The sequence below is a fragment of the Photinus pyralis genome, unplaced genomic scaffold, assembly GCF_008802855.1.
Source record: "Photinus pyralis isolate 1611_PpyrPB1 unplaced genomic scaffold, Ppyr1.3 Ppyr1.4_LG4, whole genome shotgun sequence".
Lineage (NCBI taxonomy): Eukaryota > Metazoa > Arthropoda > Insecta > Coleoptera > Lampyridae > Photinus > Photinus pyralis.
Window position 1 is genome coordinate 44799558 of NW_022170511.1, and position 26289 is coordinate 44825846.

General features: G+C 38.2%; 2 protein-coding genes across 7 annotated transcripts; both read right to left on the bottom strand.

The window, feature by feature from the left end:
• Positions 1-469: 469 nt before the first annotated feature.
• LOC116168899 (kinesin light chain) lies at positions 470-22211 on the bottom strand. 6 transcript variants are annotated; one of them, XM_031484903.1, is made up of 11 exons: positions 22039-22211; positions 21840-21913; positions 17475-17691; positions 11157-11469; positions 10492-10979; positions 9598-9802; positions 8704-8930; positions 6117-6128; positions 5892-6032; positions 1005-1094; positions 470-931 (listed from the first exon to the last, which is right to left on the bottom strand). In XM_031484903.1, the coding sequence occupies exons 2-11, from the start codon at positions 21851-21853 to the stop codon at positions 896-898; spliced, it is 1743 nt and encodes a 580-aa protein (XP_031340763.1). In that variant the 5' UTR covers positions 21854-21913; positions 22039-22211; the 3' UTR covers positions 470-895. The 6 variants fall into 6 exon arrangements, with proteins under 6 accessions (XP_031340763.1, XP_031340761.1, XP_031340762.1 ...); XM_031484901.1 differs by lacking the exons at positions 21840-21913; positions 22039-22211 and adding exons at positions 17752-17913; positions 21337-21488; XM_031484902.1 differs by lacking the exons at positions 6117-6128; positions 21840-21913; positions 22039-22211 and adding exons at positions 17752-17913; positions 21337-21487.
• Positions 22212-22512: 301 nt separating this feature from the next.
• On the bottom strand, positions 22513-26019 carry LOC116168898 (protein lethal(2)denticleless-like). Its single transcript, XM_031484900.1, has 4 exons — positions 25869-26019; positions 25654-25800; positions 24508-25605; positions 22513-23164 (listed from the first exon to the last, which is right to left on the bottom strand). Exons 1-4 carry the CDS (start codon positions 25909-25911, stop codon positions 22677-22679), a joined length of 1776 nt encoding a protein of 591 aa, XP_031340760.1. The 5' UTR covers positions 25912-26019; the 3' UTR covers positions 22513-22676.
• Between the last annotated feature and the right edge of the window lie 270 nt (positions 26020-26289).

Consider the following 26289-nt stretch of genomic DNA (forward strand, 5'->3'; position numbering starts at 1 on the left):
ACCAATGCATAGGCACGAACATAAGAATACTTTCTAAAACCGCCGATGGTGGATTTAAATCTCTCGCGTAATCCAAATCGAATTTCTTCTCAGAACACTTGTTTGCATGGGTGGGGGAGGCTGTATGGAAATGTAAATGGGATTTGCGTCAGATTTTTAGAAAAGATGTCAAGTGAATCCCAAAAAAGCTCCCATTTAAAAGACTGTCGATTTGACAATACCCCAACACGGGGGGGGGGGGGGGGGCTTTTTGAAAATGTAAAAAAATCGCCATTTGAAACACTCAAACGGCTCAGATTATTATACTCTGGGCCTGGGGCCGTCCTTTCTACAAAAACACTTGCCCACGTCGTAACGCATATTTCCCCCCATAAACTATAGTGAGGATTCAATAATTAAAAACTAAAAGTATATTAATTCTTACCTGTAGTGTTTTCAAGTAACTTTATGCATAAGGGTATAAAAGGCATTAAAAACCATGTTTGCTTTAATTATATTGTATATAAGTTACAACAGCAAAGTGTATAAAGAGCAGCAAAAGCATGGTAAAAATGAGTAGCAAAACACTCACATCCATTACTCGTCACATTGCCAAAACCCACTCCGAACTTTGGCAATGCGACCAATTAAAAACTCAATACTTAGAAAACTATTATATCTAGGTGTACTAAAAAAAATTAATAATAAATTAAATGCTTCTTTTACATACAGTACAGAACTGCATAAATTTGGAATGTAACATGCTACCATATTGCACTATTAATTTAAGATAAGTACTCATAGCAGTATTACATTAATAATACAACAAACAATAGTAAAACGCCATTGCACAGTAACCTTAAACCCGAAAGATGCGAAGGGTGAAATTAAATTCCACGAAGAGGCGTTCTCTTCATTATTGTGCCCGAACTGCCACCTTACGAGGTTCGTTCTAATTGAAATAAAACAACTGGTGAGTAGCTTGTTCGACGTGAACGGCGGCGGTTTGTAAAAATTTGACTTACTTTCTTTTGCTTCTTTGAAGGACTCTCTTTTTTAAATAATAATCTGCCGATAGCGGATCGAAATGTGGCCAAATATCGTTTGGTGCTGTGCTGTACTCACATATACTAACTAATTTTAGTGCATCACAGAATGATAAACAAATTTCCTTTACTCTGTACACTAACTTTGAATAGCTTAATCAGATTTAGAATTGGCACGATCATGCTGTTTAAATCACTTTTTGGGGGTAACTGTAATGATATCTTTTTTTTAATGTGCCTGTTGTCTGTGTCTGTTGGCAATGATATCAAGTTGGAAGTTAATGAAACTTTGGGATGCTGTTTATGGATGGTTAGTTAACATTTTCTCAAGTTTTCGACCTTCGAGGACATTGTGCGAAGAGGAGGAGGGCGACAACTACAAAATTTTTCATCTTCTTGCGGTTTTTTTAAATGGATTTTGCAGTATTTCAGACAGTATGGCAGTTCTCGGATACTGATCGAAAATAGAATAGGTCCTAATATACTGCCCTGAGGTACTCCCTTATTAAGATTGTATAACTTTGACCATGAATGTAATGTAATGAACTGCCCGCTATGGTAATATACAAACACATTATTTATTGCCTCATTCTAATCTAGTTTGTAATGTTATTTTAATGTCATTTCCTATATTGTCATTACCAATAATTTTGTTGAATAAAACCGTTTATTCTAAAGGTTTTATCTATATCAATTTATTCAACAAAATAAAATAAAATAACACTGTCAATGTCATGACGATCTGCAGGAGCGGACTGGGTACTTACGGGCCAGGTGGAATTGCATAGGTTACGGGCCATTAAAATATTAGTGTAGTAATGAAGGTGGGGGGGGGGGGGGGGGGGAGCTCTGCGGTGCACCACAAAAACATTTTTTTGCTTCCTTTTAGTACTCCTTTTTCGGAAATCAATTACAATACAGTTTTTTTTAAATTGCAGCTGATAATTAAAAGTAACAAAATATACAATCCACACGAGGTGCGTCGTCTATCATTGTATTTCAGCACTTTTATGCTACGACAAAACATGATAAATTCATTCTAAAACACTTCAATTAAAACAGAATTTTTTAATTTTTTAACAACCTAACATCAACCCCAATTAAAGAAACGTGTTAATAACTTATTAATAGTGCAAGAAACCAAATACAGAACATACTTATAAATTTCCAACGGGCCATTATGACGTACAGGCCAGGTGGCAATCGCCATCCGCCCCCCCGGGCCAGTCCGCCCCTGCCGATCTGTGTGGTCCCATGGAGAACAAATATATTGCTGGGGGGCTGACCCGAAAGGGTCCGGTCTCGTATTCGCCACTGGAATATCTGCATTAGAAGGAGCTCTGGTTCCTGACCTAGTCACAAACAAAGTAATGCCAAAACCAAAGAAAAAGAGAGAGAGAACTTAAGTGCTATTATTGCACTAAGATAGGACACAGAGTATGACAACTGTAAGAAATGGATTAACGATGGGAAGCCGCCTAAGCCAAGCGGTTTACGAGCGAACTCGTCATCGAATCAGGTTCAGAATATTATGTTGATGGCAATTGCTTGCTCTAATGACTGATAGCACATTGCTATCACAAGACGCAAGGTTAAGACAGCAGATGGCGTGACAGTTCCTGCAAAAGACACAGTCATTGTGGGGTTGAATGTGAATGGCAAGAGGGAGCATAGCAATTTAGGTGACAAATGGCTACTACCATCATTAATGTAACCAACTTTAATAACACTGACTTACTATATAAGTTGCTATTATAATAGATACCTTGGTATCTAAGTTACTCAGTAAACCTGCAGGAGAAGGAAACACATCTAACGACTTTCGAAACTGATTGCTGTGTTGATGAGAGTATGAGTACCTACTTTTTGAAAAATGACGTTTCTTCGAGCGCCATATCTCATTGACATACAACATGTTTGAATACAACATTTTTAGAAATTTAATGCTTTACCATGTATTTAGATGCTTTTGCAGTAGGATATAAGTTATTGAGATAAACCAACGTCAAGAATTTTGCGCAGTCGCCCCTCCTCTTTTCGCACAGGGTCCTCGGTGTCAGAAACTGTTAAATAACCATCCCTAAACAACATCTCAAAGTTCATTAACTTTTCTATAACTCTCGCCAGGAAAGATTGCCGGTCACAGCACACTTTGTGTTGATCTACAATCTTATGTTTTTCTTAAGATGCGAGCGACTTCCGGAATAGGATCGTTCCAATGTTGAACGAAAAGTCTTTTTGTTCAACATTGACACGATACTTTTCCGGAAGTCGCTCACGTCTTTAGACTGGGATCAAGTGTTCTGTGACCGGCAATCTTTCCTGGCGAGAGGTATATATGAAACGACCTGTCGACCAGACTATATAGGGATTGTGGAGTTCTTCTGAAAAACAAACAATAATTAAGAAAATGTAGTTGAATGATCTCCCAAGTTTTTCAGGGAAGGTGGAGAATCTTTTTTGTCAATGGGACTAACACAACTGTGCCAATTCTTTTATGGTTTTATGTGTGCCTTCAAAAAACCATTCTACCTACTGTTATCCAACAAGGTCGATTCCGTCATCTGAGATTTGCACATTCAAATATTAGTGAAAGAGTACATTATTTGAACAAGACAATGAGGAAATTTACTACATGCAATTTCTGTTAAACAAAAGTCACAAACTGCTAATAGAGTAAGGAAACAACCTCAAGCACAAAAATTATTAACGAAAAACAAGCTCAGTGTTTGTGTCGGAGTGATTAGTGGCGTCAATTGTTTCAACTTCACTTTCAAAATGTCAAAAATTTAAACATAGTTGAGGGGTTGAATGACATTTAGAAATGAATTGCGCAATTATTGAAATGGACGATAACCCCACTGCAGGTAATTTATTTCTTATCTTGACACATATCTTTTTGTGAAGTAGGCAACAATTAATTGATTAAGAAATGTCAACAATCGTTTATTGTACAACAAACAGAGATAAAAGAACGGTGTAAGCGACTTCATGCTTTAGCCAAGCGCCGTTAGAAAGAATAAGAGAATCAGAGCGAAGCTATTATTGCGGCTTTTATCAACTCCATTGCGGTCTACATTAAAACAATAAATCGTCCATCTAAAATGGTCAATTTTAATGCAGACCATAACTAAAATTGGAAAAAGTGCATGCAGGTGTTAGAAACGCAAATGAAAGCTAACGGATACCTATCGTCTAAGTTATGTTCCTTACGTGTTAACTCTCTATCATAATCATGCATCTTATATACCGGGAAGTTTGGTTGGTTAATATTATGTACAGATTATATGCGTAAATAAAGAAAATTTCGAATAAAGATATATTTATTACAAATAATAATTAACAAAGAATAAACTCATGTAAAAGTAACATGAAGTAAATCATTTTCATTATATCGTTAGAATTGTTACGTTAATAATTTTTAATAAATAATACATCACACCCTTGACTAACTAGGATCCCTTTTCTCTTGTCAATCTAACAACTACATTGCTTACAATTATTAAAGTATGTCGATTAAGATACAATTTCGATGTACGAAGTAATCGAAACAGCCACTTCTGTTTTAATTGACAAATATACTTTGCGAGAGATTCGGCAGCTTATAAGTAGAGAAACAAATAAAAGGTCGAAACATCCCAATTTACCAATTCCGCGCATTTGCAAGAAAAATGTTATCAATCTTAATCACTAATCACAACCGTTACAGATTAATCAAATTGGGAGTATTTCGACATTCAAGTTTTGTTCGATAAAATTAGGCGATAGCGTAGTTTCATATAATTTTTAATAATCATACACAATATAATTCTAGGAATTTTCTAATATTTTTCTGTGTGTAAAACGAAAACCATAACTAATACTGATTTTTAAATGATTCATATTCTAGATGTTTTAGTCAGCTTAGGTTATTGTAAGGTGATGGTGATCATACTGTAGTGGCATATTTAGCCATGGCGAAAAATAGAGCATAGTAACATATCAAAAATTATTCCCCCAGCTATTACAGAAGTCCGCCATGAATTGCATAAAAATAAAATGGTGCATCAACAATTTGTTAATGTTGAGTAATACGCTCATCTACAGTAGTATTAGTTATTACTAAGTTTGAAAAAGAAATGTATAATTTTCTCGAAAAATCCCTTTAATCACAAATTGGATGCCTAACAAGTGCAAGCTACAAAAATACTATAATGCACAATAAGGAAATGAAAAGATTACATAATGGAATGTAAAAAATGCAAATAAAATTACATAAGATATATTCAGTAGTGTTAAAGAATTCGTTGGAAGACCAATTAATATAAAATATAAAAACAATTACCCGCTTAAGTACAATTTCAAGCATTTTTAGTAGGCAGTATTTTTTAACAGTACTGAATTAATGAAAATTAACCGCACACAATTATCTATTAATTATTATTATAAAATCTGTAAAGGGCAACTATGAGCTAGGCTTGTTCATAGGCGAGTTAATGCCTAACGCATTGAACAATTTGGTTTTGAGTCCGGCTTTTTCGGTGTCCGGGGTTCGTGCATTGCTCGGCTGTTAAAAATTAACCGTCATCAACATCTATGCATACCTAATTAGCTTAAATCTATTATTCGTCGATTAATGGTGGTAGAAATTAAGCTAGCGAGTTGAAAAGAGATGAGATTAGAAACATCAATGGAGTTGATAAGGCCTTCAAGTGAGATCAACTCTCATTTAAACTTGAATTTGAAATCGATTTAAAAAGTAAGCGTGTGAAAAAAACGTACAGACTTGATCTGGCAACACTTACCGAAAAATGTTCCGACATCACAATAGCAACACGAGATGATTTTTTAACAAAGAAAAAAAAACGACAAACGTTATTTACTTACCTCGTCTGCATCGTATGTCATGTCAAGAGATTCGCGTGAGCCTCTGCGCGATTTTTCTTTATTACTCGTGGGCCTACGACGATCACCCGAACCATCGCCAAGTATACTTGCAACTTTGGCTTGTTTCACAATGTCTAAAGCCTAAAAATAAATCTGTTATCGACACTTCACTACGATACGGTCTAGTTAAACTATTTACTAGTGGCACAATAAACATCAACTTACTTGTTGAACGTGCTGCAGCAGAAATAAAAAAAAATGAACAATATTAATACAGTGTATCTGTCATATCAAGGGAGTTGGTAACACTTTCTCGAGTTAAATTCTGATACATTGGCACTACCACCAAAACAATCAAATGCTCTCATTTACAGGTGGTATCGTTTGGGTTAAGAGAAGTTATCCTCAATATCATGGCAAGTGGCACCTAGTATCTCTGTCTAACAAGTATCGATCTGGAGGCTGTAAAGAATCAAGTAGCCATATTGATGAACCTGGATCATTGGAGGAGGAGACTATATGAATCTGGATTTTGGAGAGCAATGATGCTTTTGGTTGGTGTGACGAAAGTTAAGTCGTCTACCAGGTAGCAAATTCCTCTTTCGGATCAAACTTTTCCATTTTTTTTCTTAACTGTGAGAGGTTTCACCCTGTATATACAACTTATAACGACGCATACAATTTTGAGAGCTGGCAACACCGCAAATTTTTAAGGGAAAGTTGTCTGCGCCATCTGGAGAGTATCAACGTTTGTTACCTTTGGCATCTTGTTGTTCGTAATGGTGATCACTACAGCATCGCTCCAAAAATGTATGTTTGTGTTTTGTATGCAACATTTTTAGTCCAGGCTATTATAATAATAAAACTATTGATTTTAGACGAAAATGTTAAATGTAAAAGTTATAGAGATTAAAAAAATGAGCAACTTTTGTATCTGCACTATTTTCACATAACCTCCAATTTTCCTAGCAAAACCGGAAAAACTGTTTTTTTCGTTTTTTATTCTTATTTTTGGGAAAAAATGTCGTAGGGGTTTGAAATTTGGAGGTAACATAGCCTGTTTTATGATAAAACAGAAGATAATTGTTTGGGCCCATAAAGTTGAACCGTTTCCAAGATCTCACGATTTCTGAAAAAAACCACCTCTTTTTCAAGGGGATGAAAAATCTATTTTTTTTCATCGTACAGAGGTGCGCGGAGTAGCAAAATTTTCGGAAAGACTTATATTTTAATAAAGAAAAATAAAAAATATTATTCCTATAACAAAAATTTGCGAAAATCGCCAATTTTTTACAGAAATCGTGAGATCTTGGAAACGGTTCAACTTTATAGGCCCAAACAATTATCTTCTGTTGTATCATAAAACAGGTTACGTTACCTCCCTCCAAATTTCAAACCCCTACGACATTTTTTCACAAAAATAAGAATAAAAAACGAAAAAAAGTTTTTCCGGTTTTTCTAGGAAAATTGGAGGTTATGTGAAAATAGTGCAGATACAAAAGTTGCTCATTTTTTTAATCTCTATAACTTTTACATTTAACATTTTCGTCTAAAATCAATAGTTTTGCCACAATTTGCAAAATACCACTTTCTACCCATTTCAACCCCCGTAATTTTACCCGCGGAAAAATTCAGATGTTTTAATTATTTTTTCCGAATTTCTATTCATTTCACCTGCCTGAAAAACCCGGTTTCGCCCGGTAACTAATTTTTTTTGAAAATAAATCATTTTAGAGCTATTTAGCTTGGACTATTTATTTTTTGTGAATCTTTGATTTTGATTTAACCTTAATGCATATTCGTTTGTTTGATAGCGTTACCCTTTCGTTTGAAATCGTGTTCACTTTTGGTAATGTTTGCTAAATTTTTGTTGTTTCAATTACATGATCTTGGCCCCATCTTAGATTTATTAATCATTCTTTAAAATACGTGGAAATTATCGAATTGTTTGATGAAATGAGTTACGACACTCAATACCAGGGCTGATCTCGACAATCAACTGTAAGCTCGAAACCCCGAACGAGGGGCGTGTTACCTATTTCGGGGGCGAGAATCTGCTAATAAAAAACTCTTTGGTTTAGAAGCTATGTGTGGTATAAGATGAGTCACATCCTGTGTATAACAAATTGTTAATATTCGGGATTACTGTTTTTATATTTTTCCATAAAAAACAATAACACTTGACACTGTATATTATAGAAAATTCGATTCTAACCAAATTCATTTCTCTTAATTTTTTCCCTCAGAACCAAATGCGAAAAAAATGATCTTACAGTGGAGCAAAAGAAAACCAACTCTAATATTTCTTCAGATAGAGAATTCAGAAAACTAAATGGCCCAATTTAAAATTTTAGGCCTTCCCACCTGTTTCAATATTACATTGGGTGTCAAGACAAAAAAATTTATACAAGATAATGCAGAGGAAATACTTAGTATCGCTCTGACCATCCCTTCCATGTTGAACGAGAAAAAAGGGGTACCAGAAGAACCCATCTTCACTATAACCTCTTCCACTTCTGAAAGCAGACTAAAACAATACAACGTTTACAAGTTTAAAAGGCTTTCGGAGATACACGCTATTCCTAGCAAAATTGGGACATGACTAACATAAACTGTGGTGGATGTTGTGACTAAATTGAAAGGTGGGCGTGACCAATTCTTCCCCTCTCTTGGTTGTAGCGCACTCTACATTGCAAGAAAGAAAACCAAGGCTCCTGTTATCAAACCAAAAGAAAATTTGATTGTTTTAGTGGGTGTGCCTTCTAAACACGCCCTATAAATTAGAACCAAGGCGAGAAAACAATACACATACCTCCTTTCGACTTCTTAAAGCGCAATCCTCCAAAGTTTCGGCGGCCTCGTACTTGCCCTGACGACGATACAAGGCGCCTAGATTTTTCAGCGTGGTCGTGACAGTCGGCGAATCGACCTTTGCGGCCTTGTGCCAACCGCCGTACTCGCCGTAAGGTGCGTTTTCTCGATTGCGTGCCTTGTTCTCTTCGCGTTCCTCGGCCACTTGCCAAATAGGTTTGTTGTCACCTTCAAAAACAATTGATTTATAACATGTTAAATGGACGCGGCGAGTTGTCTCAACGTCACACGATGTGTGCACTAAATTTGTGAAAGTTGAACAGGTTTTTCACTTGGTACATCTCGCTTATAAAAAGCAATAATTACTAAACAGTGAAAGCCAAACGTGATACATACCTGTTGCCAGTCTTTCCAATTTGAAAATACGTGTAAGCCATTTACGATCATAATATGCAAAGCATCGTTCGCTCCTATACATGAGAAGTGCATAAAAGCTATAGTTATACAGGGTGTTCATAAGTTTCATGCAGGAAAAAAGGAATAGGTATCGCAATAAAACATCAACATGCATAAAGCTGTAGGTATATTACACAGCACCCTATACAAGTGCAAAAATTTACAGGTGTCTAACATAATTATCAAAAGTAATAAAGAGACACACACTGTATAACTTAAGCCATTTACAAGTAAGAAAATCTCGCAAGTTACTTACAGTTGAAATAACAACCAAACTACAACTTAAAATATTTCAACATGAAATTAAACATTAACAACGGAATGTTCCCAATCTACTCGATCACTTATCGTTAATAGCTTCGTTCATGCACAACCTCGCCCACGTTCGAGAAAAATCGCACTAACTACAAAATAGTATTCGATTTGATACTTTGCTCACCGTCAATTGTTCCGAATTCCCTTTCGTGCGCCCTATTTAAAATTTGCTTGTAGAGAACTTCGGCCTCCCGGTACTTGCCCTGCTTCAGGTAGCAGGACGCCAGGTTGTTTTTCGTCTTCGCGACGTTCGGATCATCCGGTCCAAGTCTCTGTTCGTAAATTTCCAAGGCGCGCTGGTAGTATCGCTCGACTTCCTCGTACTTTCCCTAAAAAGAGCAAGAAATGGTCTCGCATTAACGACGATTGTTTCGTGACGTACTCTCTGCAATAAAACTACCATGCAAAAATTGCGTAATTGCATTGGTCACATTTAAAATTTTTGAAAGTGTCATCCGCCATTTTTGGGCAAATTTGCTGCCAACTTAAAAAAATTGACAAATAAAATCTGAATAGCTGTCATTTTTTATAACCTAACTTCATAGTACTGTCATGTTTTATAAAAATATATACAGATATCTCCAAACAGGTGGAACAATCCCTAACATTAAAGTTAAAGTTACTAGAATCTGGTTACTTCCGCCATTTTTGGGCAAAAATCATGCGATCTCTCTCTAACACACGAGCCCAATGGATTGCGGTACTTCCTATATTTAGTGACTTTAGCGAAGACAAAAAGAGATAGTCATAAACACTAACAACTGAGAGACTCCATAAGTATAAGGAGTCTATCTGTAATTACACTGACTCGAGAGACGGTGTAGTCATACAGTGGTACAGATCCGCCATGTTTTAACCAGAAATAATTGTAACCATAGCCAAATTTACCAATTTGGTTAACCCAATCAGCTGAATAATGAATTGGAAAAAAACATGGTGGACATGAAGCATTATGACCACACTGTCTTTATACAATCACTGTATCTGCGCCATCTCAGCACACACTCAATTGACTTACCTGATTTTGGCAAAGAAGGGCAAGATTATTAAGTTGTTTGGCGACATCCGGATGCTCACGGCCCAAAACCTTCTCTCTAATCTCAAGGGCACGTTTGCACAACGGCTCCGCCTCTTTATATTTTCCGCGTTTACCGTACAAAACAGCCAAGTTGTTAAGTGTGGCGGCGACGGCCGGATGATTCTCGCCCAAGGTCTTTTCGCGAATCGCCAACGCGTCGTTGAGTAAATTGGCCGCCTCCTTGTATTTGTTTTGATCCCTGTAGACGAGCGCCAAAATATTTAACATGGTGGCGACGTCGGGATGATCGTGTCCGCTGGTCTTTTCCAAGTCTTCTAAGGCTTGCTTGCAAAGTGGCACGGCGACTTCGTAACGTCCTTGGGAGGCGTACTGTATAACCAGATTGTGTAAAGTGCGTAGACGTGCAGGAATTTCGTAACCCGCATTCACCTGTTGAGCAAGTTGACTCGGCGGAGTTGGAGACATGTCTACAACATACAAAGTTATTGCCCGGGTATCTCTCAAAGGGCGCACAAATCAAGACCTTCCCACCAAAAATTCATCTTTTTACCAGATGTTAACGCAAACCACCTCACTGACAATAAATACTCACTCGGTGTGAAAGGTTACTGATAAGTGATAGTAAACAAACAGTTATCACTTACTATTTCTGTCATCATTATCGTCGTCGGGAAATAGATCGACGACGGGATCGGGTTTTTCAGTGCGCGATTGCTCGGAGGCGTTGTCCTCGTTCACGTCTTGATCGTAACGACTGACCGATGCCATAAAGTCTAGGTGCCTCTTCTCCTCCTCCAGCTGAGCTACAGCTTGCTCACTTGCCTGCAAACGTTGCTGGGTGGAAGCTAGCTCATCGCGCAGCCACGCGTTCTCCTGGCACAAACGGCGAACTTGCGTGCGTAGTTTTTGTTTTTCGGCCTCGACCATTTGTAAATGGGAGGCGAGTGCCATTATCACCTGCAATTTATCATTTTATTATTTTTCACAATTTATTCTACATTTGTTTATAAACTACGTTTGCTGCCGATTTTTTTTTAAAATTTGATTCCATTAATTTCTGTAATTAATGACACAAAATTTATTCTTTGAGAGTAAACACTGATACTGCCATGTTGAAGGCTTGTGGTGACATACCCCTGCGGTTAGGCAACACACCCTACTTTTGAAAAAATCGCAGTATGAAACAAACAAATACGAAACGCGTCAGTTTGATAATGGGATTCGAAGCAGAGCTTTAGTATATGGGGGATTTAGCGTTTAGGTGTTTATTATTCTAGTTATTATCAGTGTTTTTGTTGCTCTGTACGTTTCGATTTAGCTATTTCTTGGAAGGAGCACCGAATGCAGTTCAGTTATCAGCTATGTTGCTCCTTCATCTCGTGCGGACTACAGCTCTTGTGTCTTAGCGTATACGAGAAGGGGGTCCTCTAATTTGATGTTTTTGTGTATAAGTCGTTCAACTATTTCCGCAAAGGAAGTGCCTAATACAAAACGCCCGGCGTTTCGACTTGAAATTTGAATGGCTTTGCTCGTAGTTTTTTCACCCAGAGTTGCCAACTGTAAGTACAGGGTAAGTCACGATTGTAGTGCCGGTTTGGGGAACCTGTAGGATCATTACAAGGTGGTGGTCCAATTTTTGATGTTCGTCGTGGAGATTAAAAGCGCATTTGCAATAGCTGTATAAGTAGATACATCGATATGTGACAATTATTCATTACAAAAAAAGAAAAACTGATACAATACAGAAACTAAATCGGCATATGAGCAATTTCTATCGTAGTTAATACCGACGTCGTTATAATTAGCAGTGGAATAACCCTAAAATTAAGACATTACATAATTTTACGTCTGCTAACTTCGAAATTTATGAGGGAAATTTAATTATTTTAATAGACTTCTCACAAAGTTACTTAAAGTTTTCTTTGGAAATTAACTCAATATAGAGGTCGTGTTCAAAAATTGGAATCCAGCGAAAAACAAAACATCATTTATTCAAATTACCTGGTCCCTAAATCGTCAAGAAACCTTGATTTTTCATGCCTACTTTTCCGACCGCCTGTCACTTTAACTGACTCCTTTTCCTGCCGCTTTGCATTATCACATTTATGTTGCCTAATGACTCCTGTCATCACTGGCATATTGATATTAATCAAAAGTTCTACATGACAATTGAAATTTTATATTAAAAAAGACTATAACATTTATTAACGAGCGACCCAGCTTGCTCATGATTTCGAATTTTCCAATTCTGTTTTCAGTAATTAATAGCCAATGGTCAAGGGACTAACTAATTAAATGTTGGTCATTTGGAAACCGTTTGCGAGTTCGTCAGGGACACAGACGGAGTCCAAATAACCAAAATTTAATCAGTTCCTCGACCATTTTCTACCAATTACTGAAAACAGAATTGGAAAATTCGAAACTGTTCGCGAGTTATTATGTACGCAGACGGACGGACGGACAGAAAATCCAAAATTGGTTTCAATAATCAACTTACGAAAGGCGTCCATCGAACCTATATATTTTTTAGGTTGGTATTAGCACATTTCACGTGAAAGTGAAATAAAATTCCAGCACATTTCACTTCACAAATTTCCGGAAGGTTCTTTCACTTTCGACTTTCATGAAATAACTTTCAGCAGGTACTACGAGCTTTAAAGCTCTGGAAGCTTCTGGAAAGAACGTACAAATCTGTAAATCGTGACTAGGAAGTTCTGGAAAACTCCCAGGAGGGATTTCGAATTCCTAAAAACGACGCCAGGAACCTTGGACAGGTGCAGAGGGTTGTAAAAGCTCTTTCCAGAATATTTTAAGGTAACCGAAAACTGTGTAAATTTCAGAATTGCAACCATTTTGTTCCTAATTGATACGATTACTTACAACGATGAAATTGGTCCCACTGATCAGAAATTGTACAATAAAAAAATAATTTATTTTATGTGGTATCCCGAAGATTACCCTCAAGTTTATTGCGGCACACCCCATTTGCTGATTTCATGCGAAAGCTTCAATTATTTCCCTTTCTCGCTAATTAATTTGAAATCATATTCCATGTAAAGCGACAAATAGGTACACCCTTTGTATGTCAAGTAGGGGAAGAAAATCACAATGCCAGATCTCGAAATTTAATTAAAAGCACGTACGTGGCTTCCTTTATTGTGACAAGACCACTTTAGGTCTACTATGAAAAAGTAGCTGGAATTTAAATTGTCAACCTTGCTTAATTTAAATGAATGAGTAAGTGAGCGAGTGAGTGACTTTAATTCCGCACACTTTCATCCTCAAAGAAGTCCTGTTTATAATTTAATCAATGCTAAATGTACTTGACCCCCACAGGGAATAGGCGTTGGTCCTAATGAATTAATTTCGTGTGCGTGATTTTTAAGAAAAAAACGATCCAGGTAATTTGAAATTCAATAGTTTCAATGTCATTTGGAGTTGAGCCTTTTTCGTCGGCGAGCGAGTGCATTGTAACATGAGGAAATATATCCAATCCACGTAACCTCCCCCTAGTTGAAAGCATGAGTCATCGCGCGATCAATGAAAGGCCAGACGAACGGACGTTCCGCTCTCTTTCTTTCGTCGTACGTTTCCTTTTCTTTTATTACTTTTTCGATCGCAATTTCGAGATGCAACGCAAACTCGAAAGTTGTATTAAAACATTGACACCAATTCGACGCGTTGGCGCCGGCCGATATTTATAGACGAATTTTCCGAATTTCGTTCGCCGCAGAAGAGAGGAGGAAAACAAAACGGCGTTAAAGGGCGCCCTTGACCTTCTTCGATTTCCAGGCTTTTGCCAAATTTCGCTGAAATAAAACCCCAATGCGATCACGAACATTTTTCATTAGGATACGCCTCCCACGCTACATTTCTGAAATAAACTAAAAATACAATGCGAGAGTCGCTGCTTCGAGAAGGCTGTGTGCATCGGGGATTAAATTTAGTACGCCCTTCGCTCAACCAAATAGGGGTGCGTTATTTTTTTATACGACACGTCGCCAAGACAAATGGCAGATCCAGTTTATTCCATCAACTTAGAGCTCCCTACCTAAAATACACTAATCTTAATGTCTTAGCCAGACAACTTCAAAAAAATAGGTGGTGACTATACTAGCATTAGTTATATGAAAACAAAAATTGACAGGATACCGATAAATGGTACATGACAATGAGATAATGAGGGTCATAAAGAGGATTTTGAAGTCGACTCATATGAAAATCAACGGTCTTCATTTTGAAAATCTATTGTAACTATTTGTTTATACATTATACTTATTATGTTGACATTATCATTATTTTCTTTTTAACTGTATCCCTCATTTGCCTTTATTTTTAAGTGGGTAGAGTTCAGCCAAGGCTGTTCCGCCTACCCAACCCACAATACACTTACAAATATCCATGCCCGAGCCCGAATTCGAACCAGGAACCAGCTCATTGCTAGAGGTAAACCAAATTTTTTATACAAAATTAGCTTATAACGCATCTACTTAGAAACACCCTGTATACACTAAACAAAAAATGCGTTTATATACAGGGTGATTCCTATAGTACCTGCCACCGTTTGGGAGCGTATAGGGGGTGCCTAGGGGAGTATTTTGATATAGGACACTTGGGGTCGGAAATCTAAAATCAAGGGCGCCAGAACCAAATTTATCTTCTGGAATTTCACGCCTGTATGTAGGCAACCCAACCGACCGACGTTTCGCGCGGAGCGATGCAGAGCGAGTTAGCGCGAGGAAGCGACATGGGAGGGAAGGAGGGAAAACGACAGTCAAAAGCAATAACGTTTACAAGTGTTCAACGTGGCCACCGTTGTTCTCAATGCACTTCCTACATCTAGCCAACTATTATTATACTATTGCCATAGTGTTTATTCACTTGATACGCGTCGTTGCAGACGGGATTTCGTGGGTTTAAACAAAATTCTGATCAAGTGTCAGCCACACATCGCCGCCTGAGATCGCTCCGTGTGCACCGCCGGCCGGTTGGGTTGCCTACCTACAGGCGCGAAATTCCAGAAGGTAAATTTGGCTCTGGCACCCTTATTTTAGATTTCCGACCCCAAGTGTCCTATATCAAAATACTCCCCTACGCACCACCTACACGCTCCCAAACGGTGGCAGGTACTATAGGAATCACCCTGTATATTTTTTAAGTAACATATACATACATATTTTATATTTAAATACAATACCAGGAAGGGAATGTTTAAAAAGGAGGTAAAAATTAAAAGTTATCGTCAAATAAAAAATTAGTTCGTCAGGGTACAATTTTTCAGATGACCTAAGTACCGCCTTTGACTTGAGGTCGTCCTATATGAAATATGGCCCAGTGTGTTGATCTCTTCACCAAGGCAGTGTAATAACGAATTGAAGTAGATCTTCTCGCCATCGTTGTTGGGCCCAGAATTTCAAAGAATTTTCGTGAACATTCAAAACCAGATAATACCGTCAAAGAAAAAGAGGGCCTGATGGCGACCTCACACTTCTGGCACATTGTATGGTCGCCAGGGGCGGACTGTAACTTTTGAACTAGTAGCCCAATTTTGGAACTGTTTGAAATTATGGATTCTACAGGCCACATTCTATAAAAAAAAATTTTTTCCGGGTAGATCTGAGACAATTTTTTTTCGGAGCTCAAAAAAAGGCAGTGTATAACCTTCCTTTTTTACCAAAAATCGACTGCACGAACATTTCTCGGGAAAACACTTTTTCTTATTAATTTTGGTGCGTAGAATCTAAAACAATTCGTACTTTTTCGATCGGACGTCTCAATCAAAAGTTTTAATTATCAGCTGCAAAAAAAGGAGTACTAAAATGAAGCAAAAAAATGTTTTTGTGGGTGCACCGCAGAGCTCCCCCCCCCCCCCCACCTTCATTACTACACTAATACTTTAATGGCCCGTAACCTATGCAATTCCACCTGGCCCGTAAGTACCCAGTCCGCCCCTGATGGTCGCTCATGGCCTTAAAGTGTCTCTTCCTTGCCGACCTTTGCAATCATCTCCTGAATTTCGGCCACCATAAGTTGTGAAGTTATAGTGTATTTGAATACTTAGTCACCACCCGTTTCCCCAGCCTCGCGGAGAGTTGTAGTGCTTTTTCGGGCCTTTTAATTATATATATCTTAAACTCTAGAAAAACTTTAAAAACAAACGCTCACAAAACACTTTAAAACATTCGCAGGTGAGTTAAAGAACGTTCAATCGCCCGGACTACGGCTAACATAACCTGTTCAACACATACAAACACCTCTGAATGCTAAACAAAATTTTAACCCAACCAAAGGAATGGTATCAGTGAAATTAGATGCGATTTTCTCATCAATAAAACAAAATAACTAAAATTCGTTGTATGGATGTTTTAATATCAATAAATACAATACAAAGTTTGTTCAAGGCAAATCACTTTCACGGGTGGTCGATTCCTTTAGGAATATTAATATTCCTAAAAGTATAGTCACCACCTATTTTTTTTAAGTTGTCTCACTAAGTTTATGGACATCTAATCTTAACTTATGTTACCAGTATTTTGTCTTGATGGCACCGGCATGAGCTGGGTGAGAACCAACCTGAAATATTTAACGGCTTATGAGCACTTTGCCCATCCGGTAGTCTTTATGACGCAATTTTTCAACGTGGACATCGATGAATGCAATCTACCGATGACGAGAGAACTAAATGTCTTTTAGAGACGACAAATGACACATTTGATCCTACAGTCGTACAAGTCGCTTTTTGCGTAATAAGATACTGCAACAATTAACGAGGTCGGATGACTCTCGAGACGATGGTCGAACCGTTCCAACGCCATGAAAGCGCCATTAATTACTGTTGCCTGTTACTGCTTTACGTAACGTCGTTTACGAGAATGAGGGACGATTAAAGTGTATTTTTAGTTGGCAGAATGAGGTTTTACGACCGAAAGACACGCGATTAATTTGTGCAGGTACGAACTTACCTGCGCTTCTCCCAGCCCGAGCTCGATCATATCGGCACTTTGCTGAACAAGTCCCGCTCGTTCTGACGCAATTGGATCAGGTGCATCGTGAAGACCGTGCAGGATGCCGGCGTGCTCGGAACGCAGCGCCTCCAAGCCTTGGGCCACCGTCCGAACGGCGGAGACTATCTCTTCTTGAGTCATGGCGGTCATTTTTCCAAGTGTCTCTATTTTTTTACTGAAAAAAAGGGGAACAATTGAAAATCGTTCAACACTAAGCGCCACGTGTACAACTCACATTCTGTACGCGTTAATCGTTTTCGACATTTTTCCGTCAAACTTGAGCTGTTCATCTATTATTGAGCGTACAACTTTGTACAAAAGGCGATTTGATTTGTGAAAAAATAGCGAGGTATTCTACTTATAAAGCTAGCGTGCACGATTCTATTATTATCTGAAACTAAATGAAAAACGCGAATTTATCAATAACCTGTCAAAAAACACAAAGAAAGAGAAGTTGTAATTTGTACGGCCCTTTTATATTTCCTGCGAGTCGATAAACCAATTTGCGTTCGTCTTCAAAAGCATAAGTCAATTTTACGCTTTATTAGATTTTGTAGAAGCGATGCAGGTCATTGTTTAATTAAAGACCGTGGAAAGTTCTCCTAAATTGATCTTTCTGAATAGCGAGTCTCATAATTAGGTTTCGTTTCCCCATTGCGACTCCGGATTCATCTGTCTCATGCTAATTTTCGATTGTTTAACATTCTAGCAACGTTTCGTATTAGAACTGAGCAGTTATCAATGTATTTTGTTCATTCTTTATGTATTCGGTACCTTATATGTAGTTGTGGCACGAGCGACAAGATAAATCTTGACAATTGACTTTTGAAAACGGTAAGCTAGCCCCCCTCCCCACCCTCCAAAATGGGTCATGGTTTAATCGTGATGGGGCTAGCTTTAATTCAGGTGGCGCAATTGAGCGCATAAGATGTACCAAGTGGCATAGATACCAGCTACAAAATACGTAGTAGGTGGAGGAAGGGGGGGGGGCTACGTATACTTGCCCCTCCCCTTCCTCCAATGTGCTTTCGTATATCTATAAAACGACATGCCCCAATCGGTGGCACATGTAAGCGCATTACTTTAGAAAAATATCACTATCAAATTTCCAGGTGGGTTGGGGGCACGTTAACGGACCCCCGTTACCATTGTTACCCAGACATTTTTGAAAAAAACTGTCGGAGATGAAGAACCCTAAATACTGCGAGCCCATGGTGGAAATATCTAGTTTTAGGCCATAAGTTTTCGAAAATCCACGAAGCAGATGGCCAAGTTTAATTCCCCCTTCTGCCTTTATTTCAAAATAGATAGAATATTTTGTTTTGTTTCCAATTTTCACGGCAATATTATGTGCGTCTTGGCCACTTAAGATTTTATCCTTATTCGTATTCGGCAAGCAGATGAGGATGTAAAAAAAATGGTTGGTTGTGAGGACTAAACAAACTGAATCAAAAATGGATCATTTTAGAAGCTCACAGTTTTTCTCAGGAACTACAACACGTGGAATGATGGACTAGGTTTTGGTTATACTCTTCCTGATTTTTAAAAATATTTCCAAAATTCCTACTCCACGCCGGTGCACTGCAGGAAGGGGGGGGGGGGGGGGGGGAGAGATTTTAATTCGAAAAAATTGCATCAAGATCGTTTAGAGACGTGTGGGAGTTTCAGAAATATTCTCACAAAATCAGAGCCTATATCACCCCTTTTGACAAGAGCATCTCACTTAATGTAACCAGTTGCTATGCAAAAAACAAAAGAAAATGTTCAAGAATGCTATGGAGAACAAAAATTTCAGATTATGTTCAATTGTTTTAAAATGTGGTTTTATGAATGATTGTTTTCCAAAAAAGTAATTGTTAATATGTGACAATCATTGAAAAGAGGTGGAATAACTGATGATAACTCTCAAACAGAGGACCTTGGGTCTTGAAACTTGTACCTCTTGGTCTAAGTAACAACCTTACCGAAGATGGGCTTGAAACCTCTCTAAAACCTGATTAAACTTTCAACGCCACAGCTTGCGACGTGTTGAAGTTGCACCCTTTATATGAAGGTATTTTATTGAATAATGCCCTTATTTAAGAGTTGATACCAATCACAATGTGTGATATAATTAGTGCCCAATCACCCCTAATTTACCAACGAGAAAATTGGAAAATTATTTCCAAAAAATAATTGGTGGTGGTGGTGGTATTGGTGGAAGGGTGGATATGGGTTAATTTACGTAATATAATATCACACTATTTGATGTAATTAGTGCCCACACACTAAATTTGACTCGCCGGTCCACATGCATATTTACATCTACCTACCTATGCATAATTTGCCAGAAAAACAATTGTAATATTATGACCTTAAAAATGGCGTAATGGCAGACCCCGCAAATGGTGGGAGTGGGGACGCTCCTTGCTGGAAAATTGGTGTGTTTGCTATCACATTTTTATTCTCAATAAACACAAGTGATAACACTAAGCTTCATGTGGCCTAAAAGCGAAAACGCGCATGCGCACAACAGCAGCATTTTAAATTATCTTGGGAGTAACCAATGAATAAAGAATACCAGGAAGGAGCATTAATCAAGTTGTATACGAGAGAGTGCGACGGAAGTCGGCCATTTGCAAAAGCCACTTATGAGTCATTTTTGTTGTGCCTGTTGCAGTGACATAAAAAGAATGGTTAGTTGTTGTGCATGTGGTTGCTCCAAAACAGAAAAAAATAATACTTTTGGAATTACATTTCATGTGTAAGTATTGATACCAATATTATTTTTATATATTACATGTAAATTTACAAATTTTTTATCGGAATGTAGGTTGATGTTAGTTAAACAAAAGTCATAGGCGGAGTAGACACATGGGGGTTTAGATTGTTTTCGTGTAAAATTCTTTATAATTGTATCCTTCTACAACTGTAAGGTAGGTACGCCACTGGAACAGGAAACTACTGTCCGCCATTTGCAAAAGCCATCGCGGTCGCACGTATATTGTTGATATTCTCCTTCCTGGTATTCTTTAATTATTGGGAGTAACTTATCCAATGTTGAAATGCGTCTGCGCATAAGCGGCGATCTTTTCAACAAAAATTTTTCTTTTTAGTGCAGAAATTTTAAACCTCACAGGCGAATGGAGTATGGACACAATTCACGCAGGTATTTTTCATGAGAAAATGCGCTAAAAAAGACGCCAAAACCAAATAAAAGATCAGTTTTAAACATTGAGCGATTAATAGTACATCGACGTCAGTCTAAAAATATCAATATCGCAAATAACGCCGCATTGATCTGTAATGTTTATTTTACGGCAAAGGGTTTACCAACAATAGACAACTAAGCAAACATTTACTAAAATATTTAAAGTAATGCCAAGAAATATTTTAATCAGGGAATTAATTGGTTAGAACTGTAAGTTACGTAGGGTAATTACGCAAAACCACGCGAGAGGCGGCTGCAATTCGTAAACAATGCAACACACCGCATTATACCGTACGTTTTCCAATAAAAGCGCTTTATGGTGGCGAATTCGGAGGGTGACCGATTTACGTGCCGCGAAACTAAAAATCATCGATTTGGCATAAATGGAGCCTGCGGTCGTAAATAGGACGACGTAGATGCTTAATTACCGCACACCCTGTATATACCACCTAATAAAAAAATCCATTCCGTAAGCGCACGCAAATTACAACTTCGCTTCCGTTTGGCGACAAGGTCGTTAAATTAAACGCCAGCGAGGGAAAAAAATGCCCAAATATAAATTTGTGCCCATTTAAATGCGTCACGGACGATTCGAAAGCCCACGTTAATTTAACTATCTGCTCTAATTACCGCCTCGTCGGCCAATCGCACAAATTATAAAGACAAAAAGCACAGCGTAATTATTTTGATTTTCGTAATTTAAGTCTTTATCTTCGCGTTTACATTTTAATCTAATTTCGAGGAGCGCGAACTTCGCTACGCGACGCGGACGTTTTGTTACTAATGCGGTGGCGACGGTGGCCGTCACGACGCCCGCAGTGCTGCCCCACGAGCAGGCGCGCGGCACTAGAGAAGTTATGCGCGAAAATTCCAGTCACAATTTGGTACTGTTGATAAATGGCTAATCTCATGCGGCGATTTCCTTTCTTATTTTGAAGGGGCCTCATACACAATGGAGTAAAAATGACACATTTTAAGAGCTGTTTCGACTGTATTAATACAATCTGTACCGTTACCGAAAGCCTCATGCTGAATTACCCAGTTAAAAACAAAGCTACTACACTACACTACAATAGTAGGCCTGCTAACTACTGAACATTGATCGAACGTAACACAATTACGGGTACACTTACGTATTATCATCCATACCACGAGAACGGCACCCAAGACGGCCACTTGTCGTGGAGATCCAGAGTTGGTGTTTCACCTGTAATGTAAATAGAGATGAAGTGTTTTCGGGGAATTTATTACTCAGAACAATTGAACATCTGATGTGTTATTGTGAACTAATATACTAGGCCCCCCCAGTAAAGAGAAGTCCGCAGAACTTACATAAAACGACGACAAGCTTCCAACAGGCGTTTCGCGAATAAATGCAGGTTGTCTTTAATATAATTTAACAATTTTTTTTAAAGCTATGGCGGATGAAATCACAAAAGTATCGAAGTTAAGATCATCACTGTGGAAATTCAGCCGAAGGTCAGCGCCATCTTTTATTATTTACGTGTGAGTTCTGGTTAAAATTTATACCGAGCAGTTTACATACAACGTGACACCTATAAAATATTTAAAGCGGGCTATACACTGAAAACAGAAATGTTAAAATTCTCCATTAACTTCTCATAGGCACAATGATAACGGACGGCATGTGCCTTATTACTCTGATTTCTTCCATTTTTTTCCATTAAATTGTTAAAATCGCTACAGCGCTCTGGTAGGAAAAAGTTCAACTGAAATACTATTACCGTTAGTTTCTTATTAGTCCTTTAATTGGACAATTATTTCAAATCTTAATTAAAATACAAATGAGAATCAGCACAGAATATAAATAATGAAGAATTCACAAGTTAAAAGATTCAAATTTTGTCGAGATTCACTATGTACACTTAAACTTACATTTGAACATAAACAGTGAGATCAGTAATTTAAAGTGCAACGTTGACTTAGTCAATAAAAGATTAATAAAATCACTACTGAGACGATTGAGACTGTGAAGAAATAGAAATGGAATTGGGCGATTTCGCCCGGCAAGTCGGATTTGGATTACTCTTCACTTTAAAGTACCTCAGCAGTGGGCTTTTCGACGACGACGACGATACGGGCAAGACATCCGACTTTTTCGATTTCGGGCTCGAACCGTGGTCGAATCTCGGAATTTTCGACGGGCTCGACCTCGACAGTTCCTCAACTTGTGTTAGCTGTAGTCTTTCCAGTCGTAACTTTGTCAGCCAGTCCCTCTCTTGTTTTTTGACGGGTGATATATTTAAATGAGGCGCGGATCCGTCCATCACGAAGTTGGGTAGGTTATCGAGAAGCGTTTGGCCTTTCGTCGAGGTAAAGTCAAATTTAAAACGTTTCAAGGGTTTCGTTTCGTAAACGTTCAGGTCAATTGCAGTTAGAAGCTTTCTCTTATTTGGCGTGTCCGTTTTCATACATTTCTCCATTCGTTTGGATGCATCTGAAATGGTAAAGATGACAAAGATCGATATGCCTGTTGGGAATCAATGGAAATAGGTTCGAATGGATGGAAATAGTAGCGAAACTGATGGAAATAAGACGATATTAGTACTGAAATGGGAAGCCCTTTCTTGAAAAATATGCTAAAAACAACAACTTCAAATGCCAAAATACTAAATACAGAAACAAAAAAGATATTGGACCATCTGCATTTTTAAAAACATTCACAGTTTACTATTATGGTCCAGTAATACTAGGATATTATCATTGTATTTATATCGTTTATAAATACAATGATATTATGTAGCAATAATTCCTTAAAATGTATCCAAACTCAATGACCTCCACTTCTTTGCGGTGTCATATTCTGCTTTCAAAGCCAACAGAGGTCAATGACCCCATCTTTGTGTTGACCTTGAGAATGAAAAGTAACAATCTTGAAAATGAAACATGAAACCCAGAAAATAGTGCAATTGACCTCTGACGATCTTGAAAATAAAATACTAAACCGCAAAAAATTAGAGGTCATGGAATTTTAATTACCTTGACAATTCAACTCATGTATAAAAAATCGCATAAGCCGCAGTGCAATTGTCACTTTGACAGCGGCAAAAGTTACCTGCAACTTTTCCAGCGGCAAATGCACTAGTGGTTTTTTCACTTCTTCATTTTCGAACCAATTATCACATTATCCTTTCCCATATGACTAGTTTGACGTCTGCCAATAATTGATTAGTTTGGTGAATTTCTTGTTCGTTAAATTGTCCTGCCGAATTACACTCGAGGTTTGTATTGAAACCGAGTAAATTTGGGTTGTTGCAATTCAAATCTGTTTCCTTTTAGCAATTGAACTCGAAAAACTGTCAACCTAAAAATGCTCCACCTTCGGTGTCGCATTTTTATTAGTTGACAGTTTTTCTCGTCTAATTGCTAGGCAACAGATTTTCATTACCTTAACAACCCAAATTTACTCGGTAAAATACAAACCTCTTGTGCAATTATAAGTGAAAATGAAATGACACTTAAAAATTGACCTTGAAAATAAATGACATTACAAAAATGGGGTCATTGACCTTTAGTGACCATGGTAGTAAAATGTCAAAATGTGACACCGCAAAAATGGGACCGTCGACCTTTAAAACTAATTCCCACCTTTGCCTAGTTTCCAAGGCCACAGTCACTTAACAGGTGACCTTTACCTTGACTTTCCAAAGTCACTACCAGATGGCGAGCGACTTTGAAATGGTCCAGGGCGGGAAGGAGAACTAGGATAGAAATGAACGAAGGAAATTGGATGAAATAGTCTACAACTACACAATGAAAGGATCCTGGAATTGTACATACCACATTCCAGTGTTGGAAAATCGTCCAGAACCTCGTGCTTTCGTTTGGCAACATTAAGGGACAACGGACTTGATTTACATTTTCGAGCTGGCGATGTGGTGGTGGCAATTACTTCTACAGCACGATTGCTATTCTCAGACGCAGATATCTCGGTCACATCCGCACAAACCCTCCAAACCTTATGTCTTAAATCGTCCGAACATGTAATAACAACATTGCTGTTGTCTTCACACCACGCAACACACGTGACTTCCGCATCGTGTCCGCTTAATTTTACCAAAGGATTTGAATTCTTGACATTCCAGATATATCCGTCGTGATCACTGCTTCCCGATAGAATGTAGTTATCGTCAGGACTCAAACAAGCTTTCACATAATATGTACTGTTCTTGTGGCCCACATATTTCATTACAGGCTTCGGATTATAGGTGGCTAAATTGTATACATAAATAGCATTGTCTAGGCAGCTCGCGTACAGTTTTGTGCCATTAGAATTCATTAATAAATTACTATAGCCATACCGTAACGTATCCCCACTATACGGTAGTGAATACTTTGGAGTAGGGATTTTATCTAAAGAGTAGTACGTTTTTCTGATATCCCAAACTTTGATCACTCCGTCGCCTGCACCACAAGAAATTAGAGTATTGCAGTCTTTAAAAATAACACCGGTAACGGAGCTGGAGGCCGAGACCTCACGTACTTTACCGGATACGCGTTGCACATGTGTTAGCGGTATCAAAATATCGGTAACACCGAAAAATTCGTTCGTCCCCATTCGTGTGTCCCAAATTATCAACCGTCCATCTCTACTGCCGGTCGCAAAAATCGAATCGGCGTCCCTACAGCAAGCCACCGTTTTTAAAGACCGTTTATGACCCTGAAACATGCGCACGCATGTCACGCCACCTTGGCTTACATCAAGAAGCGAAGCCATATGATCACCGGATGCCGTTACCAGTTTCATCGCGTTAGGCATCCACGCGATATCAAAAATCGCATTATTATGCACGCTGCAGCCCAAGCGCGATTTGGTATCTTTATTACAGATTGCGATGCGCCCTTCTTCATTGGCAAGGGCGTAAATCTGCCGGTAGCCTGAAACATTCGTTGCAACACTGGTTAAACCACCCGAAGCGACCTTACCTTTAAGGTGGGCAAATTTACAAGCAAAAATCGGTGGGTCGGCAGCGGCTTCGAATTCCGAATTGTCGTACGGCAAAATTCGAGAAAAATCTTCATCTTTCGCACACCACAGTCGTTTAATAGCCAAATCGTAATTGGTCAATCTCGCTAAAAGCATTTCACTATAGGCCATTGAATTATGGATAAACAATGAATTACGTAAATTTACTACTTACAAAGACCGATTTGTTGATCAATTAGACTCTGTACAATACTCATTGCGGCAATAGTTCAAAAACACTTAATTACATTTTCTACGCGGGAAAAGAGTGTAAACGTATAAATAAAAAGGTAGGTTATGTTTACTGTTTAGAGTTGGCGGTTGTGGTTCAGCTCCCATACTGGAACTGCAGCACGGGGACATGGGAGACACTGTTTGATTTTCTGCCCCTGTACCTGAAAATTTAAATTTGTTGATAGTTTCGAGCTTATGGAATCCCATAAGATAATTGAGGGAAATATCGGCCGAATTCATCATTCATCATAACATATTTATTGACGTTTTTATTAAAATCGAGAATGACAATTCAAAATGCGTGCGCATGTTATTTCGGTTGCATACAATTAGGCGTCTTTCAGAAGGATTTTGGTCGTTTA